General features: G+C 43.9%; 1 protein-coding gene across 3 annotated transcripts in view; it reads left to right on the top strand.

Moving 5' to 3' along the window:
• TGFBR3 (transforming growth factor beta receptor 3) overlaps positions 1–22,494 on the top strand; it is a 99,230-nt gene that overhangs the window by 71,293 nt on the left and 5,443 nt on the right. For all 3 annotated transcript variants that reach the window (XM_085899847.1, XM_085899856.1, XM_085899836.1), the window contains exons 8-14: positions 6,857–7,013; positions 8,011–8,135; positions 10,039–10,356; positions 15,312–15,761; positions 15,899–16,016; positions 18,859–18,936; positions 19,728–19,829. In XM_085899847.1, coding sequence (XP_085755973.1) covers positions 6,857–7,013; positions 8,011–8,135; positions 10,039–10,356; positions 15,312–15,761; positions 15,899–16,016; positions 18,859–18,936; positions 19,728–19,829 — 1,348 coding nt within the window. The remainder of the gene's footprint in view (positions 1–6,856; positions 7,014–8,010; positions 8,136–10,038; positions 10,357–15,311; positions 15,762–15,898; positions 16,017–18,858; positions 18,937–19,727; positions 19,830–22,494) is intronic.

Below are 22,494 nucleotides of genomic sequence, written 5' to 3'. Positions count from 1 at the left end.
ATAATGATAATGATAATTCCAGTGTCGTACGAATTATCTTCAAAATGGACACTGCAAAAATGACGCTTGAAGCAGTTGGGTCATGCCACTTTACTCTGGTCAGTTTTACCTTAGCTGTCCAAATTTTCCTTGCAGCTCGATATTTTGAGAAAACATGCACACACTTACACCATCTTTGGTTTTATTGCTACAACCAGCAACAATACATCTAAATGGCATTCTCAGTACTTTTTCAGAGTTCAGAGCATATGTACCCCGCACGTAAACACAAGTCCTGCAGCAAAAGTATCCTGGAGATGACGTGGCGGGTCATGTGATTTATGATGTAATCACATCACCGTTTTTTGGGGAGCAGGGCCAATCGAGCATACAAGGACACCAAAAAAACATTAAAATCTTAGTTTCAAGATATTTAATCAAGAAAAACAATGATTAAGTGTTAAGTGAAGCCATATCTATTCATTAAACCAAACAGAAATTTTTGATTCTGTGGACTTTTAAAGGTCATACAAAAAAAAAATCTGGAAGTTTACCACCGTTGATATGGCATCTTTTACACCACCTTATTTAACATGTTACATTATTTATTTATGCCTGTTGTTTGTGTCCTTTGTGACGTCCTTAAAAACAGTAAGCTTCCTGTTTGGAATCATTTTCAATTTTGCTTGTCTGCCGGACAAGCAGACAGAGTAAAAAAATATTTTTTTTATCTCACTCCTCTCTGTGCACGTGTGATTAGGAGAAATTCAGAACCGAAGTATGTTAAACTACAGGTTAGTTTTCCAATTCGTGTTCAAAGAAATGAAGTTGTTCCTCGATCATAAACTGACGTTTGTAGACAGAAGGACAAGTGAACCAATTGCTTAACCCCGCTTTTCACTTCACATATTCGGGGTAATAAAAAAAAGAGCGAAATGGGATACAATGATGCAGTTTGATGCATGTGAAAGAACATTTCAACCTCTTGAATTTTTATCGAGTTTAGTAAAATATACATAAAAAAATAGGACCACTGAACCTGTAGCTTATCTGGGCCCTGGCCTAATGTTGTAACCAAAATTTGGTAGAATTCTGATTGATGGGTCTGGTGAGAAAGATTTTTGAAGGAATTTACGTGATTTTACAAAAAATTTATGAAGTCCGCCATTTTGACACACTTCTGGTCATGTGATTGCCATGATCTCCACAATTTCACATGGTCCAAGGATAATGTAATCCAAATTTGGTAGCATTCTGACGGGTGGGTCTGGAGAAGAAGATTTTTAAAGGAATTAATGCGATTTTCCCAAAAGTTGACTCGGTCGGCCATTTTAACACACTTCTGGTTCACGTGATCTGCATCACTTCCACAATATAATTAACATTCCTACTCTACCCATAATGTTGCAACCCAAATTTGTTCGCATTCTGACAGGTGGGGCAAGAGAAGAAGATCTTGGAATGAATTTGCGCGATTTTCCCAAAGATTGACTGTCGGCCATTTTGACACACTTCTGGTCATATCATCAGAATGACTTGGGCAATTTAACATCCCTTCCCTGGCCTAATGTTATAACTCAAATTTGGTAGCATTCTGACTGGTGGATCAGGAGAAGATTTTAGAAGGAATTTGCAGGGCCGCCATTTTGGCACACTTCCGGTCGTGTGATCGGCATGGTCTCCGCAATTTAACAGCAGGACCCTGTCCTAATGTTGTCATCAAAATTTGGTAGCATTCTGACTGGTGGGTCTGGAGAAGAAGATTTTTGAAGGAATTGACGCGATTTTCCCAAAAATTGACTGAATCGAACATTTTGACACACTTCTGGTCATGTGATCGGTATGACCTTGGCAATTTAACATTCCTATCCTGGCCTAATGTTGTAACCCAAATTTAGTAGCATTCTGACTGGTGCGTCTGGAGAAGAAGATTTTTGAAGAAATTTACCAAGTCGGCCATTTTGACCTACTTAAAATCATGTAACCAGAACGAGCCCAGCAATTCCTGTTACCAGTCAGGAGAGGAACGTTGCTGCAAAATTTCATGCGGATCGGCCCAGCGGTTTGGCCGGAGAGGTCTATGGATGGACGGTGCACGATGACAATACCTTATCTGGAACGTAAATTCCAGATAAGTTAAAAACCTGCTTTTGAGTCTGACCAACCCATTTTCCGTTGCCTCCAACTTGCCACTTATGGAGTGGGGAGCTGCAGGGCAGGTGTCAGGTGTGTTGGGGTGTGGATGGATGTGCTGTGGGATGTGGTAGGGAGTGATGTGGGGGGGGGGGTGCAGAGATGAAGCATTAATGACCATGAACCCACACTTGCTGTAAACTGAGTTTTGCTTTTCAATCCCAAGTTGAGCAAAATTAAGACAGACATTGTGATCAGGGTGTAGGGAAGGGTGGTTAAAAGCACGAAGAAAACCAATGCTATGTGAACTAGAGGGGGAGCACTTTGTAGAGTGCAAAACCTCCTCCGCCAATACTGCTAGGTCACTCAAGTGAACCTGATATCCTATTCATTCAATTTGACGTCAACAGTGCTCACAGAGTTATAGTTTGCAACTTTCCCTTTAACTTTTAACTTTTACATACTCAATTCATTCGTCATAACTAGATTCCTCGAGACAGAAATTGATTTTATGTGGGTATATCCACCTGAAGTTCCAAAATCAGCCGCAATTATAATTTTGGCTTGTTTTTTTGTTGGAAATCACTTAAAACATGTAGAAATGCAAAAAAAAAATCGAAATTTTGTTGAAAAAAAAAGTTGCAAAATTTTTTTTTTTTCTCTAACAATTTTTTTTGGGGGGGGGGGTTGGAAATCACTTAAAACATCTAGAAATGCAAAAACAAAAATTCAAATATTTTTTCAAAATGGCCGCCATAGCGGCCATATTGGACTTTGGAAAAAGTCCAAAATCGAATGGCATGATCCTTGGACCAGACCTAACCCCCCCCCCCCCACCAAGTTTCGTCGAAATCCGTCGAGGAGTTTTTCCATAATACTGTTCACAAACAAACAAACAAACAGGGGTGAAAACAGTAACCTCCGTCCATCTTCGATGGCAGAGATTAACAAGAACATGACTGAACAAGGAACATGGGTTTGCAACTTATCCTGGAAGGAAACAGACGGGGGGGGGAGAGAGAGAGAGAGAGAGAGAGAGAGAGAAGAGAGAGAGAGAGAGAGAAGAGAGAGAGAGAGAGAGAGAGAGAGAGAGAGAGAGAGAGAGAGAGAGAGAGAGAGAGAGAGAGAGAGAGAGAGAGAGAGAGAGAGAGAGAGAGAGAGAGAGAGAGAGAGAGAGAGAGAGAGAGAGAGAGAGAGAGAGAGAGAGAGAGAGAGAGAGAGAGAGAAAAAAAAAAAAAAAAAAAGTGGTGTGGGAGGAGAGTGCTGCACTTTATTAGGAGGAGGGAGTGAGGAGGAGACAGAGAGAGAGAGAGAGAGAGAGGGGGTGGGGAGGGGATGAAAAGAGAGAGGAGGGTGGGGAGTTAGCAAAGTGAATGTTATGTTATGCTTTATGACATCACACAAATATATGCAAACACATGCATACACATAAACACGCAAATATCTACAGTATATACAGGCACTTCGCTATTTACGTCACAGAGCGTTCCTGGAAAACATCGTGTAAATTGAAATCATGTAAATCAAACTTCAAAATCCCCGTGACTTCTAAATGTATTGAATGGAGAATGTGTTCCTGACAGAAAAATATTGGGTGGAAGTTTTTCAGAGTAAATTAATTAAAATATTATTACAAGAATATACTATGGATAATGGTCTGGTTGTTGCCTTTTTTTCCTGTGCAGCACAAGGCTGTGAGTAGCATCATTGACTGAAGCTGTGGCAGTACTGCTGATGCAGTGCCCCTGCAGGTTAGAGCAGTAAATTGGAACTTGGCTCAGATGCCAAGGATAGCTTCCTAACTCTTCGCAAAGGACACTGCTAAGGGATCTTTAATGTCCACCATCTAATTCTGACAGACACAATACCCAGTTTAATGTCCATCTGAGGGATGGCACACACACACTGGTTGATCACCTTGCCTGTGAAACACCGGGCCGAGAGTTTATAGCTGGGTTGAGATTCAAACCCAGGCAAGACAGCTTAGAGCGAGTGTGTGTACCTCTCAGCCATCCTGCCGTGGAGTGGGGATGTATTGCTTTGCGGCCACACTGAAAGCATTTTTTCAATTCTCTCTTGAAATCATAGTTCCCATTATTTATTTTGCCTTCCAAACTCCGGGCCGCGGTCGCTTTCACCTGCTTTAAAATTATTTTTGTTGCATCCAATGAAGTCACACTTCGGGCTTATTCCTCAATCTTTTCTTCACTCGATATAATTGTCGGAACGGTAGAAAAAGTTAAAGTTTAATGCTTTGGCAATTTCACATGTTCTTGTGTGAATATGGAGAAGGTGGAAGCATAGCGTTCCTTCAATAAATACGCTTATACACTTAGTTATAAGAATCAGTAATTTAACATTTTCAGATTTCACTCCAGATTTCAACCCTTATTTAGTCCACGAGATCCGATCCTCAAATCCGAAATCCACATTTCGATTTTATACTTCAATTGGTCCACGAGAGTAGATCATGTTTCCAAGGCAACATATTTTAGTAGGTCAAATCAAAATTGTGGCGAAGACCCATGTGAGATGAAGTTGTGCTGTCCAACGATATGACTTTCATGAAGGTAAGCCATTAATTATCTTATGCATGCAAAGTTTCAGGCTGCGAGGTTCAATGGTTTTAGAGTTATGGAGGAGACGCACTGACACACGGACACAGACATACACTGAATTTATTATGATAGACTAAAAGCACGCGCCGGATGGATGGACGCAGCGATGGACACACACAGGCATAATTAGATTAAATGTATATTAGATTAAAGTACCTGGATTTCTCCATGAATTTCAATCTTTCCACCCATTGGTTGGACAGTTGGTCTGACTCCACCTACAATCGAACCTAAAAAATTAAAAATAATCCAATCATACTTGCGCCATCTTGGGTGCCACTCAGAAGGTCTCGGGCCTTAGGTCTTCAGGCTTCTGATGTACATTTGAAGACTGAACAACGCATTTACTATCATATCATGAAATAAAGAAACATTTTGAAGAAAGAAAGGTATGTTTTGATTACAACTCATGCAGCAGAAATAAGGTAATTCAGGTTTGGGAGCGATCGATACAGGAGTCTACTATACGCCACTTTAAGAAAAAATCTCCAACTTGTGGCCTATTATGCAAAATACCAGCAAAAAAAAAAATAAATGGAAGGTTGTTGTATGTAATTTTGATTTTCACTCGAGTTTTCAACGCTGAATTATGTGCAAAAACAGGTTTTATAAACGATCCGTATTTCACATCCGGATGGATCTGAAATTCACATTTGATGTGAATTAAACAAACATATGTGGCGAGTTGGAAGCAATTAAAGGAATGAAAAACATGTTTATTTTATATGTTTATTTTTACCTAATATGGTAAAAACCCTTTTTGAAAGATTGTCAGTGACACAAAATACCCCAAAATGCTGAGATAGTCATTTATTGACGAGAAGGTTTCAAGTAAGACAACTTCAAATTGGGTAATTGTGGTGACACGATATTAAATATGTAATGATTGATGTAAGAATGCCCTTTGACTTTTTTTGAGTGGGGAAGGGGGAAGGGGGACAGAGAGTTCAGATTTGTTTAGGGAGGGGGGGCAGGGGAAGAGTAAAGATGGGACAGAGTTGGAGAGCAGGAGTTGAAGACTTTCAATTGGGGTGAGGGGTGGTTGAGGAGTTGTTAGGGGGAGGGAGTTTGAAGGCTTTGAGTGGAGAGGGGATTGAAGCCTTCGGGTTGGTGACTTGGAGTTTGTGGGGGGGAGGGGAGTTGAGGACGTGAAGTCACATTTCACATTGCACGGATGTTCCGCAGGTCCCTGCTAGGTATATTACAAAGGAGATGATTGAGACGTTTTAGATAATGAAGGGTCTTGACAAAATGGGGGCAGAAGAGTTTTTCAGCAGAGTGGGCACTGCCAGAGCCAGGTCACAGTTTAAGAGTGAAGAAGAGGAGAGGTAGGATGGTAGTAAAGTAGGGGTCCTTTACTCAGAGAGATGAATGCATTGAATGGTGTCCCTGAAGAGATAGTGACAGTAGAGTCAGTGGATAGTTTTAAAATCGAGACAGATAGGCATCTGGATGTAGTGAGGATGGGGGAGCACAAAGTTGTTGCCACGATTGGTCGAATGGCCTCCTTGTGCGTTGAAGTTCCTTGTGCTGTATATACATTTCTTGTGAGCTTTCAGTTGATAAAATTAATCGTTTTATTTCGTGCCTCAATGGAGACCAACACCAGCTTTCACCAACTCGAGTATTACTACAGTATAGTATGTTCCTCAGTTTGGTTGTTACTTTTGTCATTTGTGTAAGATAGAATGAAAATCTTAGGTGGAAAACTATTTGTAACATTTCAATTCTGTCACATATTTTATGTAATTAGCTACAGCACTGCATTTTAGGAAATAAAATAAAAACACGCACACACCTGCACCTGCACACGCATGCACGCACGCACAGAATGAAAATGGGATTCATCAGCAACATAAGCTGAGATTTTTTTTTTCCCCCTTATAATCTTAAATTTTATGACCTCTCGATTACCTTCGTTACTCTTTCCTTTCCGTCGCCCCTTTTATTCCTCTCAATTCACAAATGCTCCTTCATCGTACCATCACCCTGATCCCATCAAGGGCAAGTTGTGCACTGCCCTAACCACCATTCTCACCCATTACCTTGCTGTACTGACCTGCTCCCCCATCTCAGCTGTTGACTCTGCCCCTTCTTGTCTCTGCGTATGATTTTGTGCATGCCAGGTAGTGAATGAGGCAGATGATGTCGAACTGAAAAGCTCATCATTGACTATGAGACGCATACCGCTTGACAAGTCAGAATGGCTGATGCATGAGGAGCCAACTTCGGTAACCCGCTGTGAGACAGGGAACTATGTGAAACTCGAGCTTTGGTGGCCAGGTGAGCAAGTTGTGATGTAGATAAATGGGACAATGATCACTTATGACATGTTGGGTTATGCAACTGATGCATTCTTTACTTTGCTTCCTGGTAGCCAGCATGTCAGGGAGCATTATATGACATACACATGCTATCTTGGAAAGCTATGTATTGTAATCTGATTTCTGTCTTCCTGATGAAGCCTGAAGGCGCAAACAACTGGACAACACTAATACTGAAAAAACTGGTTTGCACACCACCGTTTAAGGGATATCTTTATTACATATACTTACTACTACTACCTACTACTACATCTTTATTGGCCCCAATTTGACCCATCTTCGGCCGGGGGAGGTTTTTTGGCCCAAGTCTTTAATGGCCTGGCTGGTCAGGCCCGACGTTGATTGAAGGCGACAGGAATTTGGAATCTGGCCAGGGTGCTGGCGGTAAGTCACCTACTCTTCGCAACAAACACCACAGGACCTATAATATCCACCAACTAATGTTGGCAGACGGGACACCCAGTTTAACTTCCGTCCAAGGGATGGCCCGCTTTGTGGTGCCACCTGCCCCTGCCTGCAGAGTACTAATTAGACAGTCTATTGTTGGGTTGTGAATTGAAACCATATTCGACAACTCGAGGGTAGCTGCGCTTACCTCGGCATCATCCTGTCAGTTTTTATATTCACAAATGTGGTGGAACTTTTGACCCTGCCCCGAGTATGCTCTGTATCTGCTCCTTCTCTTTCCTTCCCTTTCTCTTACATTCTACAAATTTTTTCCTTTACTACTCTCCCCAACCCTCCCACACCATTCTACCCTCATTTATTTTCAATAAGAGGGTGTGGTGTAAGTTAATTTCAAGAGGCATGTCTTCTTTTGACTCAGAACTCCACATTACCAAGTCATACAATCTCTTGGTGTTGTTGTTTGCTTTGCTTTTGCTAGTGCTGGAATGTACATATCTTGTGTTCATTTATATGCTTCCTTATATCTCTGCTTTTGTCTGAATGACCAGAATCAGTTATTTCATCCAATTCCACTGCCAATGGGGTTCAACATGAAGAAGGCACAGACGTCAGGTGGCAGCAAAATCCCAACTCGACTGCCTCAAGTGGCATATTCAAGACAAAGCGGTGCCAGGTCAGCCAAAAATCGCTGAAATGCAATTGCTTCCCACACGAGCTTGTTCACGTGGCACTTGCCACTGGTAAATACCACTTGCGTTGCAACAATGCAATCGCGGTGCGCAACTACTCGCTTCACCTGCTGTTCAAATTTTTGTGACATTTGACCAAACACTTCTCAGATCCAAAGGTGGCATCCTTTGACCAGGTAGAAATCTTGCGCAATACACACCTGCCGATGACTAGGTCAATAAAGCCATTGTAACGTAAAATGGCTTTGACACATTCCATTTTCTGCTGCAAGCTTGCACATTGCACAAACGCTCAAAGTTCTGTTCGTGAGGTTGTTAATAAGTGCCGTCTTGTAGTACGTGGGGGGCTGAAAGAGAACTTCCTGCCCAGAGAAAATAGCCTTACAATAGATGTAAGTTGAGAACCTATCCTAGATTTCTCGACTAACACGTGTGGAAAGGAGAGCACATTCAAATTCTTTATTTCACAGGTGAACTTGAGCGTGGGATGAAGCACATTGAGGTGTGCGCCTAAGTCCTTGTGTGCAGCAGCAGCTGAAAATCGCAAACGTATTGAAAATACACGAGGTTGGTGGATAAATCCTGGAAGGTGCACTTCTCATCGAACACGAAAAATATATTAACGAGAGTTGGTCTGAGTGCGGATCCCATCGCAACACCATCAAATTGAGCTTACATGGTGTCGCCGAAACTGAACTCCACTACGTGAGTTGCCACATCAATAAATTCCACAAACACCGATTTGGAAATCGACTGAGGCTCACGATTGCTATGGTATAGCGATACTGCGCAGATATCAATGGCTTCCTCGAGTGAACCGTTGGTCTATCAGCTCGAGACATCAAACAAACACATTGCTACGACACTGCTGTTGACAATGTCTCCCCGAAGCAAGTCATCGTCGTGTGCTTACGGCGCACAATTGATAACTGATTTAAAGATGCCGTCTTTGGACATGAGAAATGTGCGTTCGAACGGCAGGTAAAGCAAGCGGTTTCACACTGATATCACATTGTTGCAACACGCATGATATCTATCAATCATCAAATGTTGCCCCAATCCAGAACAATGTCCGACCTACCACACAATTGAGCAATGTTATTTATGAGTTTCGGTGTAGGTGTGATGCCAGGTACGCAAGTCGTCCATCCCAAAGATTGGAGGACCGAATAAAGCAGCATGTTACCTACGCAATTCACAACAGCAAGCTGCAGGTGAACTTGAGCCCATGCATTCAAAAATCCAAAGAAAACGCTTTCTCAAAATTGCGTCTACGCGATTGGACAGCATATGCTGAGCAACCCAGAATACGCACAAAACGATTCCGCCGATCGGTTTAGAATTTTAGGTCGAGCACGCAGTTTTGCACATTTGCGCATGCTTGAAGCTGTATTTATGAACACACAAAGTCCGGTTCTCTGGAAGCAAAATTTTTAGCCCAAGCGCTTCGCTCGTTTTGATGAAACTGCAGCTTTGCTGGAAGTCTTGGGTTGCCCAGTACCCTCGGTGTCTCGTTGTTATGACAGGTATTTTTGTTGGCCATTCAGCCTCGACCACATCTTACCAATCGATGGCGAGTACCAATCAGTGACCATGTTTGAGTACTACAAATTGCTTTGATCTTTGACATCCAGCATTATTACGATTGTCCTGACAAGTGCAAGACAAAAAGCTTCAACAATAAGAGTCTGCTTTATGCAATTTTGAATGAATTGCTGTGCCAGCTCGTAGTATTTGTCGTCGGTGGTTATGTAGTTTGTGCAAACAAATCAGCATCTGAATTCGCATTCGCACAGTGACTTACAAAAATAGTTCCCTTCTAAGCCATTCTCTCTTACAAGCACAACGAAACCCATCCATTTCTCTGCTCTGACTCGTGATCCGCAGGTTGGATGTAAATTGCAACCACCACCTTCTGGCCGAGCACCTCTGTCCACTGTTCAGCCGAGTACCTTGGCACATCAGGCTTTTTCAGCTATTCCAACCTTCTCCTCTGCAACCATTGAGGACCGAGACCTTCCTTCTACAACCAATTATAACCACAACTTGCAGCTTCAAACTACGAACTTCACAAACCTCGGTCTACCATCTCCACCTCGTGCCCGTGACATCACCTTCAGAATGGAGGTGTTTCACACTGACCTCTTTCGCTTGCCTCACGACAGAGTTCTCTCTGCAAAACCAGGGCAAAGGATCTATATTCAGGTAAGCACCTGCAACAGAGCACTGAAAATTATGAATGCAGAGAAGTACCTTATCAGGGTATTTGGTGACGATGTCAATTTTTCCGATTTTTTTTTTTTTTTTTTTTTTTTTTTTTTTTTTTTTGTCAGTGGCATCGACTACTTTAAGTCTCAAAATAATTTTCATGCGGTATTGGAAATAATCATTATACTAAAATACACAATTTTACATCTGTCTGTCTGTAGCCGATAGGTTCGGTCGTTACTCATCCGATCTCGACCAAACTTGCTCGGGGGGCTCGGGATCATAAGACAAAGGTCGTATGTGGCAACTTGATTTCCCCCTACCCCCAGAAGTTCTGAAGGTGGGACCAACGCAAATTCTCTACGGAAATGTGTACTGTGTTGCACCACTCCCAGTTGTGGTGGGAGAGGGTATTACAAGTGACCTCAGAACGCTCAATTGTATCATTGTAAATATTTCCAGGTGTTTGTGCGTTTGCTTTGTATGTTACTATTTCACGGCCGAACCGTAGCACCTAAAGGCCCTAAATTTTGGGTGTTGGGACTTCAAAATCTGGGCAAGGTTTTGAACTACCTTGACGTCCGTTTTGAGGCCACTAAAGGCCGCTATAAAGTGTATATTGGGATGTGGGGTCAGGCAGTGCTGCCTATTGTCAGGTCAGGCCAGATGAGATAGATCTGTGACCTGCTACAGGTACCATGTAAACCTGTACTAACCTGTTCCATGGTCGGGTTGTCGGCGACTAAACCGTCTCCCCCACCAGGTTTTCTGGTGAGGAGGGTGTTTGGATATGGACACCCAGCAGGATTAAAAACAAAACCTGTCAAAGGGCGGATGAGCTCCTTGTGAGCCAACGGCCATCCATATCTAGTGCCCAACTGTGTCAGCGGACGTCCTCCTGCAGTTGGGTTACTTCTTATTCGGAGGTTGGTGGCAGGATTTGCACTCCGGCCACCGTAAAACCCTTCATTCCACAAAACACAAGAAAAACGCAATGAAATCTGAAAACCCACTCCGTGGGAGTACCTCCTGTGCAGCTTCCCTTCGCAGGGCAGCTCACCGGATGACAGGATTGGGGCAAAGCCTTTGGGACCCCCAATCTTTGATGATAGGAGGGAAACCATGGGGTAACATTCCTGGGTCAGATTGTGGGAGAGTGTGTCGGAGTGGTGCTGAGGTGTCGTCCACCAGACGGCAGTCCCTTCGGGTGGGTGCCTGGAATGTCCTTTCCCTCAGAGAGGATGATCACCTGTCTCTGTTATCATCTGAGCTCAAGCGTTTGGACATCGGTATTGCAGCACTTTGAGGTTCGGAGACTAGATTGCGGCGAGATCATGGCGAGTGGTTACACTACTATTGGTCTGGTCGCTCTGATGGTTACCATGACCAAGGAGTTGCTGCAGCTGTGTCCAATAAGCTGACTCCAATTATAATTAAGGTAACACCAGTCAACGAGCGTATTATGAGGCGAAGGATTCATCACTACTTAGGTGTCATTTCCCTGGTCTCTGTATATGCTCCAACTGAGGCGAGTGACCTCACCGTGAAGGACACATTCTATGCCACGCTTGAGTCTGTGGTTGATCATTGCTCCAGACGAGATACACTTCTCGTCTTGGGGGATTTCAATGCATCGACTGGAACTGATAGGGATGGTTATGAGACATGTGTTGGATCCATGGGTCTGGAACTGTGAACCAGAATAGCACTAAGTTTTTTGACTTTGCAAGAAGTCATGGACTTAGGGTGGCTGGTTTATGGTTTCAGCGCCCACAAGCTCATCGCTGGACTTGGTATTCCAACGCTGGCGGTGTGGCAAAGGAGATTGACCACGTGCTCATTGATGGTCGCTGGAGGATGATCCAGAAATGTAGGGTCTACAGGAGTGCTCAGTTCCTCAATACTGACTCCCAGCTTGTTGTAGCAACTCTTTAGTAGCACCTTAAATCCAACAGAATGGCACCATCCCAGCCTAGGTTGGATGTTGGCAAGCTCAAGGATGAGAGGGCAGCTGAGGAGTTTGTGAACAGGCTGAGTGGAGATTTGGGGGGTCTGGGTGTTTTTTGGGGGTCCTGAAGAGTTGTCGAGTGCCTTCAAGACCACCATCCTTGATGTTGCTGGTAGATGTCTTGAAACTCACCATATTGCGAAGAAGAATTGTGTCTCTCAAGGGACACTGGATACCATTGACCAGAGTCGCAGGGCAAGGCTATATGACAGAGCTGAGCTGTTCGGGGAGCTGAGGCATAAAACTGAATGTGCACTAAGGGTGGACAAGGAGGCCTATGTGTGGGGAGTCTGTGAGGGGGTAGAGCATCACCTGTGGTCAAGTGATTCTCGTCCCGCTTACAGGGGAATTCGCGCATTGCGTTCATCCAAGCTCATCCCTCGGAGCACTGCAGTTAGAGCAGAGGGTGGTAGGCTCTTAACAGAGGAGTCCGAAGTGAAGACCCGCTGGGCTGGTTACTTTGGGCAGCTGTACTTGGCTGATCCACCAGTTGTTGATTTGGATGTCAGGGGTGTTACAATCCCTGTTGCTGACCCTCCAATCGACTGTGGTCCACCTTCATTTGTGGAAACACAGGCTGCGGCAAACCGGTTGAAATGGGGTAAAGCTCCTAGGATCTGTGACCTCTATGCTGAACTTCTCAAGGCTGGTGGAAATGCTGTACTCGTGTCATTGCATGCAGTTCTGCACTCTGCCTGGAACACAGGCATCATCCCAACTGATTGGAAGAGGGGCCTTGTTGTCCCTCTCTGGAAAGGGAAGGGTGATCGCCAAGACTGCAACAACTACTGAGGGGTGACGCTGCTCTCAGTGCCAGGCAAGGCCTTTGCTCGAATATTTCTTGATAGGGTTCGCCACCATCTGCTTGAGCACCAGCGTCCAGAGCAGTCAGGCTTTACACCAAAGAGGTCAACGATTGACCGTATCCTTGCTCTTCAGGTCCTCACCAAACACAGACGGCAGTTTTGGCAGGGGCTGCTTGCAGCTTATGTTGATCTCTGCAAAGTGTTCAACTCAGTGAATCGGGATGTCCTCTGGAGGATTCTCGGTCTTCGTGGGGTGCCACCAAAACTGATCAATCTGATGTCCGAACTATACTCTGGTACTGAAAGTGCTGTGAGATGCGGTGATACCATCTCTGACTTATTTCCAGAGAGATCAAGGTGTTACTGGAGTTAGTCAGGGGTGTGTGCTGGCCCCCACACTTTTCAGTGCTTGTATGGACTGGATTCTGGGGAAGATGTCAGAGAGATCAAGCTGCGGTGCATCGTTTGGGAATGTCACGATCTCTGACCTTGATTTTACAGTCATCTTTGCGGAGACTTTAGATGTCCTTTTGGGGGCCCTCGAGGTGCTGAATGAGGAGTCTGAGCCACTGGGATTATGGGTTTCCTGGGTTAAAACTAAGATTCAGGCTTTCAATGACATCTCAGATGCTGCTATCTTGTCTGTACCTGTTTGTGGTGAGGATGTTGAGGTCATGGAGAGATTCACTTACCTTGGTAGTGATATTCATGTCTCTGCTGGCTGTGAGCCAGAGTTCAATAGACGTCTGGGTCGGGCCTGGGAGTCATGGATTCACTGGATCATGGGGTGTGGTGCTATCGGTACCTGTACGGGAGGACGAAAGTCTGAGTCTTCAGGTCCTTGTGCACTGCCCTAACAGAGGTGAGACTTGGACTCTGACTCGGGATCTGAGATGGTGACTTAATTCCTTTGGTACCAGGTCTCTTCGGAGAATCCTTGGCTATCGGTGGTTAGATTTTGTGTTCAACGAGCGGTTGCTAAGAGAGACACAAATGAGGTTTGTTAACTGCATAGTCCGTGAGCGTCAGCTGCGGCTGCGTGGACATGTGGCTCGTTTTCCTGACGCTGATCCTGCTCACCAGATTCTCTCAGCGAAGAAGCCTCGTGAGTGGAGGAGGCCAATGGGCCGACCACGTGCCTCGTGGTTGTGGAGGTTGATCGGCATCTCGTGGAGATGGGGGATGGGCCAGGCATCTGTCTAGGGGATGGCCAGACGGAGGCCCCAGGAGTACCAGCGGAAAGTGGACACAGCGACGCGCTGCTCTGGCACATGCTCCCATACCTGACCTGACCTGATCCTGGAATCCCAAGCCCACCACCCTAACCATTAACACAACACCAGGCATACCTTTGTTATGATATGGGTTTTATGGTCCCTGCTCGAGTTGTTCAACAGAAAATAGTTAGAAATCGTAGCAAGGACCTGTGTAACCTCCGCTGTGAAAGTCCTGCTTTAGAGAATGCCACAATGTAATTTTGGTGATGTATAAACAACGGTCTGCTGCATTGATCGCCGAGACCTATCTTCATAAGGCCCGTGCCACCTCTTGGTTCAAAATGCTTTTAACCGTCACGTTGGTCATTTTACACTGAATGGAAAACTTATTGGGGGGAGGGGGGCATGGCAATTATGAATATGATAACTCTGAAGATGTCTTTGACTTTGGATAGCAGTATGCACCAACATGGTGGCGGTGGTAAAGAAATTGTGTGGACCATACCAGCGAATTGTCCAACTAATGGGTAGAACTCGGACGCCTACATGCACGGCTCCTTTTGTTGTATAGATAGAGCACAGACAAACAACCATAGGTTGGCAAACATTGCCACATAATTTCCTTATTTTTTAATTACCACCTTCCGAGCCCACATACGACCCCACAGCCCATGCCCCTATCTTGTCTGAAAACGAAGTAAAAATCAAACTTCCTTCAGTCTTCCTCTATCAAACTTCCTTCAGTCTTCCTCTATCAAACTTCCTTCAGTACTCATCAATCTTCCTCCTTCCCTTCCTTCCCCTCTTTTCCTCAATTTTAATCCCCACCACCAATGCAAAGATGGCTCCAATGCAGTTGCTTATTTATACCAAACAATTGATTTCCATTTCTCTCTTTCAACCTTTCCCTTTCCCCAAAAGATCACAATGACAACCACAGATTCACGTCTCAGCTTTCTGCTTGAGAGTTGCCTGCTGTCCCTTTCCTCGGACCCGAAAGGTTCTCCACGTCGGGGTTTTCCACGCATTTCCTCATCAACACCTGTTGTCACCCCATCTCTTTCTCTCATCGAGTCCTTATGCCCCAACGGTTCACTTGGACTGGAGTTTTACCAGACTCCTTCACCCCAAAACCTCTCGCCAGGAGAGCAGCAAATCAACCACCGCTTTAGCTTCAGGGCCCAGCCAGTTGTTAGCTTTCCTGGTCGGCCCTCCAAATCCAGGTCACGTCTCTCCGTTTCAAATGGTGATCAAACTGGGCTCGGACAAGGTTTTGCTAGATCTCCTTTTGCTGCTGCCTCCGCTGTAGTGTTTTTGCACTGCAAGCTTGCCGTCTGTTCCAAGGGTACTCCGATTGGTGCTCTGCCAAAGGTGTGTTTCTCGCCATATTCTTTCCGACAGAATATTGATGTCTTTTGTGTTGTTGTTGTTGTTGTGATTTTTGTACCGTTACCCGGCCACTCACCTTCCATGCTCATGCTCATGCTTGCACTTCTATCTCTCCTCAGTGCAAGGATCGTGATGAGGTGTGTCGAAAGGAGGGAGGAAACCTCCATAACATCACATCACCAATCAACTACACCCTCACCCGCCCAATTCACATGCAACCAGAAGATGCTTTCACTGGTAATGCAATTTCATCTCAGCCTCAAGATCTCAGTGTTATCTCATTCATCTTTTTGTTTTTTTTAATAATCGTCCACTTATCGTGGTGGCATGATGAGATATTTCCAGGATTCTTGATGAGACATAGCATTGACTAAATCAATGCCCCTCAAGCTGGTGTCCTTCTCGATGTCTCCCAGGGTAGTGAGGAGGCAACCCTTTCTCCATGGTTCCTAAGGCCTCCAGAGTAGAACTTTCTTTGCAAGTTCTTCATGTCGCGTTACATGATCAGCAAGGCGAAGGCGGCGTTCCTTCACAATAGCAGAGATGTGGGGCAAAGAACCATGCATCCATCCATCCATTGGGACCATACTCTGTAGAGCACTATCTAAGCAGTCTCCTTGGCTATTGGGCACAATACTGGATAGGTCGCCACTCCGACACAGGATACCAGCAAGCTTGCACTCATTTTGCTGATCTTGGAAAGATGACAGGCAGAGTCAACCCCACCTGATATTAATTCAACAGCCGAGTGGGAATTGAACTCAGGATCCGAAGATCCCAAGCCCACCACCCTAACCACAATAGATCCCTATTAGTGATATGGTCTCGCCAAGAAACATTCAGAACTTTTCGAAGCAATCTGGGTGTAGGTACCATCCAGTGATTTCTCCATTGTTTGGGTCAAGGTCCAAGATTCGCATCCATAGAGAAGCATTGACTCAACTGAAGTTTGAAGACTCTTGGCTTACTCCGTCTGCGAATTGGAGATCTCCAAAGCTTATGAAGGGCGTGAGCTGCTGCCCAAGCCTGAGCTTTTCTGCATTCTAAGTCAAACTGCGTGTTGGTAGAGGAGCCGAGGTATTTAAAGTCATTCGCTCTCTCTATCAGACTTCTGGCAACAGTAAGTCGAACACAGTCAGCAGAAGGATTGACGTGCATATGCTTCATCTTTTCATCATTGAGTACGAGCCCAATAGACCAAGCAGCAGTTTCAGCCTTGTGAAGTAGAAGTTCAGCTTCGCTTAACATGTCTTAAAGGAGCGCTATGTCGTCAGCAAAGTCAAGGTCAGAAATGTGCTGAGCTGGATGTCTGCTACTTCGACGCCGGGAGAGAGTCATCCCATCCCAGTCTTCATTCACAGTTCTTAGTGCATCGTCCAAGGCAATGGTAAACAGGAAAGGAGTGAGCGGGTCACCTTGAAGAACTCAATTTTCTATGTGAAAAGTTGCAGTCTCTCCTTCAGGAGTTAATACTGCTGCAGAGTTATCGTCATACAGAATTCGTATGGCCTTTGCAATCGACTCAGGGATGCCATATGCAAGTAAAATTTGGAAAAGTTTATTCCTGTTAATGGAGTCGAAGGCTTTCCTGAAGTCTATGAAGATTAAAAGCAGCCTCTTTTCAATGATTGCGTACTTCCTCAATGATGCACCTGAGAGCAAGCATTTGAGAAGATGTCGATCGAAGGGGCTTAAAACCACTTTGATTTGAGCATAGGATCTTTTCTAATTCAGGGCAAATTCTGTTAAGAAGGAGGCCATTGTAAATTTTTGCTGCTGTTTGAGTTAAATTTATTTCCACGGTAGCTTTCAGAAAGCGTTAAATTTCCATTCTTGGGTATTGGTACAATATCTGCCTTCCTCCATTCTGGAAGGTGATTTCCAAGGTATGTTTCATTGCAGAATTTCAGCAAGATTTTTCTTAACTTCGGAAGTCGCCAGACATCGATTGGAATACCATCAAGGCCAGGGGCTTTTCAAAGTTTCATTTGTTTCATTGCCGTGTTAAGTTCTACTGATGAAAAGATGCCAGCAGCAATGTTGGAGTTGAACTCAAAAATGGGATTGATTGGATTGTTTGGTATGCTGGTATGTTCATCTTAATTTGTGTTAATTGGTCATTGGTTTTATTTGTTTATTTTTGGTCACTATATAGATTGTGACAACCTTAAAAAATTGCCACATAGTAGTCCAAAGATCTTTGAACCTCTTTTCGTGTAAATTTAATGGAAAATAGGTGTGTAATGCTGAAGTTATCAAAGTCAGTCCTTTATATGGGGCCCAACATAAGACTTGGATTTAGATGTTCCAAACCCCATATCTAATCCCACTGAAACAGTCGGTTCTCAAGATCTTATGATGCACAATTGATTATTGGAATTCCAGACGTTACACCACACCTTTTTTGAGGTGGGATCAAAGAAGATGATGCACCAAAGGTTAACGGCAATGGATCAATCTTCATGACCCATGCTCTGCACAGAGCGTAGGTGCTGCCGAAGCAATTTATATGGCTAGGGTTACAATCCTGGATGGGTTACCACTCAGACACAGGAAGTCAGAGCAGGTATTAGTAATTTGGCCAAGTTGCAGGCAATAATAGCTCACCTACTCTTTGCGAAGAACACGGTGGGATCTTTATAGTCCACCAACAGATGCTTGGCAGACGGAACGCCTAGTTTAACGTCCATCTCAGGGATGGCACACACATGATGAATCGCCCTGCTTGTGAAACACTAGCATGAGAGTTTGTAGCTTGGTCGGGATTGAAACCCAGGCTAGACAGCTGGGAGGCGAGTGTGCGTACCTCTAGGCCATCCTACCAGCCTAGTAAGTGCACGACCTCTGGACCATCCTTGCCATCGGCTAGATAACCCCAAAGTAAATAGTTTATAAAATAGAGAGACTCCCATGAGAGTTCAAAGCAAAACTAAACCGATTGTAAGAAGATTCCAGGTGTTGACATACAGGGAATCCAGATTTTGAGAGATAATTTTTTTTTTTAATTTGTTACCAATTCATAATTCGCTTTTCTCCTCCTCCTTCTACTCATTCAGTTCATTCCATCTTGCTCCCACAGGTCAGAATAAAACTCCAAGCTGCTCAAAGTCCTGGACTCATAAACCACCTTCACCTCCTCGCAAGGATCCTTCACAGAGTAGGAATTTTAGTAATTTTGCTGTATGGAGTTTAAGGTACAATTTATATTTATGTACAACTAAAATGGCCACCAGTCTACCAGTCCGCCATTTTTGGTCAGATCACAAAATAAAGTAAGGTGCACATGTTTCCCATCATGCACTGTGATTGTGCCAAGTGCGAACAAAATTGGACCATGCATGTCTGAGAAATGGTTCGGGACTCATTTAAGTAAAATCACTGCCAGTCGGCCATCTTGGATCTGATCCCGACAAAAAACGACATGCTTATGTAAGCCATCATTCGTTATCTGTGTGCCAAGTTTGAACAACATCGGTAAAGGCATGTCTGAGAAATGGTTGAGGACGTGTTCAACATCGGGGGGGGGTTTTTTACAACTAAAATGGCCGTTAGTCGGCCATCTTGGATCTGATCTCAAAACAAAATGACGTGCATATCGCACAGACACGAAAATGGAGACCAAATCCATGAGCCCCTGTTTCAGACTAAGTCCAACGGGGGCTAATAACGTCCGCTCGAGCATTGTCCGAAGCATAATATCTCAGGTTCTCGACTCGGCTTAGTATGCGTGATCCAATGATTTGTTGATTTATTTAATTATTACATTTTCTATAAAACAAGTTGCACATTCAATTGGAAATCCTATTTGCTGCTGCAATGTTATCTGATAAAAGTTGTTTATGATAAAATACCTTGCACAAGAAGTATCGTTCTTTTTCTTTCTTTCTTTTCCTTTCGGTGTGACGCGGATGTTCCTTTTGTTTCCCTTCTCCGTGGTGCTCTATCTAGGTCCTAGTGTGGTTCTTTGGGTGGCCATGATTCTCAGCTTTTCCTCATTCCTGCTGGGAGCTGCTCTTGTTGCAGCAATATGGTGCATATATCGGAATACAGGTAACTTCTTTTTAAAAACCCGTATACCTGCACTTTTACAACGAGATATCTGTGATCGCAAAGCGATATCCAAGGGTAAGATTCCCCACCTGAGACTGTGATCGCGCCTGCGATCCTATTGTTATTTTGTACCCAGCCTGTGGCTGCTGGTTGCATCAATTCTGGAAGTGCAGCTGTGCCGCTGATGCAATGCCCCGTTATCAGTAAGCTGCAACCCACCTGGTGTTATTTCCTTGTCAATTGGGGCTGGAACTCAACACCCTAATATCTCAAGCCAGTCACCTTAACCATTAAGCTAACAGCCAGGCTTGCGATACAGTGATGCCATATTATTTTTGGAATGCCATATGGCCTTGCCTTCAACATTTAGGGAAAGAGTGTAAATTAAGAAAAAGTGTCCCCAGCTACAATGTATCCATAAAAATCAACATCATGAAATTGGAGGAAATTTATTCAAGTTATGATCAAAAAAGTGTTTTTTGTTAATAAGGTCAAAATTGGAAGAAAAAAAAAAGTAGATCAAGGACACGAAACAAATATCAGGTACACGATTACAATGCAAGGATGGATATCTTGGAAGGCCAAGCGGTCTTTGAGATTCATAATTGGCAAAATTGAAATTCATTATTTTTTCAGACCACGATTTGACCTTGACCTTTAACCCGGAAGGGTATGATATAAATTAAGCATAAACGCGCCGTACTCTAGGCTATCTAGAGAGGGTAATTTCGTTCTGATCGGACAAACCTTGGTCGAGTTTTGGTGAAAGATGTTAAAATATCTATAATTAGGTCATGACCTTAAAAATTAGGTCAAAGTCAAATAACAATGTCATCGCCACATTCCTATTTTTATTCCCATTATTGATCCAAAATTTCATTCCAAAAGACCTCGTACATTGGCACAGAAAAAAATGTAGTGAAACCCGAAATGGTGGTTTTGTACTCGGGGGCAAAGGAACTCTGAGATACCTTTAAAAATTGGGGGCACAAATTGTAGAAACAAACCCTACAACAGGTATAAGCCGCCCCCTATCCTATAGGGGGCAGTATCCTATAGGGAGCAGCTTAATTATCAAACGGGGTAAAAGCCTGGCCTGGCGGATTTGCCCTGTCCTGGAGGTACATGTACACACCTTTGAGTTGACTACCCTGGGATCGAATCTTGATTCTAACTGTAAACTCTCATCCTGGTGTTTCACATGCAGGGTGAGGCATCAATATGTGTGCCGTCTCTCAGAAGGACATTAAACTGGTTGTCCTGACTTTTAACATTATTACCCTCGTCGGAGGAGAGGGTATTGCGTTCGTGTCCGTTTGTTTGTTACTTACGAAATCTAAACATTTCGTAAGTATATTGATCACTTCCGTCCTCTGTTTGTGTGTTTGTTTGTTTGTCGGCACGATAACTCGATAACGGAAGAAGCTACCAATGTCAAATTGCACCACGTGATTCAGGAGGGTGGTGGCTAGCGCTGATTAGATTTTGGTCAAAATCGGTCAAAGGTCAAGGTCACAGTGAGGTCAAACATCCAAAAAAAAAGTTATAACTCGAACGGAAGAAGCTACCAATGTCAAATTAGACCACGTGATTCAGGAGGGTGATGGCAAGCGCTGATTAGATTTTGGTCAAAATCGGTCAAAGGTCAAGGTCACAGTGAGGTCAAACATTCGATTTTTGATGGTTTGGTACAGAATCATCGGAGAAACTTCTGGTTTGCATCGCTACCTTCTCGAGAGGCAGCTTTTATTAGACAAGGTCAGAGGTCAAGTTGACAATTTCGTAAGTACCAGTCTATGACTGATTGTTACTTACGAAATCTAAAGATTTCGTAAGTATATTGATGACTTCCGTTTGTTTGTTTGTTTGTTTGTTTGAAGGCACGATAACTCGAGAACGGAAGAAGCTACCAATGTCAAATTACACCACGTGATTCAGGAGGCTGATGGCTAATGCTGATTAGATTTTGGTCAAAATCGGTCAAAGGTCAAGGTCACAGTGAGGTCAAACATAATTCCGTAAATTCATGTGGAGAAATGGAGTATTTTTGCTTCGCTCGACGTTACGAGTTCGTTTTAACTTCGATTTTAATTTTGTCTTCCGTTTTCGCGATCGCTTAGGACGCTTAAAACTCGGTTGTCGAAATTCTGGTAAAAATTGGATGTTTTGGAGACGTTTTAAGATTGTATAAAAAATATTTCACTCGACGCGTCACGGGTCGTCCCATGATGCAGTGCGCTCGAGCAGAAGCGTCGTTGAGTTACGTTAAGGTGTAATATAATTGCGTGGAGAAATGGAGATTTTTGCTTCGCTCGACGTTACGATTTTTGATGGTTTGATACAGAATCATCGTAGAAACTTCTGGTTTGCGTCGCTACCTTCTCGAGAGACAGCTTTTATTAGACAAGGTCAGAGGTCAAGTTGGCGATTTCGTAAGTACCAGTCTATGACTGCTTGTTACTTACGAAATCTAAAGATTTCGTAAGTATATTGATGACTTCCGTTTCTGTTTGTTTGTAGGCACGATAACTCGAGAACGGAAGAAGCTACCAATGTCAAATTACACCACGTGATTCAGGAGGGTGATGGCTAGTGCTGATTAGATTTTGGTCAAAATCGGTCAAAGGTCAAGGTCACAGTGAGGTCAAACATTCAAAAAATGATA

Source organism: Eptatretus burgeri, chromosome 1 (assembly GCF_056783735.1).
Source record: "Eptatretus burgeri isolate ZD-2024b chromosome 1, Ebu_testis_v1, whole genome shotgun sequence".
Classification (NCBI taxonomy): domain Eukaryota; kingdom Metazoa; phylum Chordata; class Myxini; order Myxiniformes; family Myxinidae; genus Eptatretus; species Eptatretus burgeri.
This window is presented reverse-complemented; position numbering and strand designations above follow the sequence as displayed.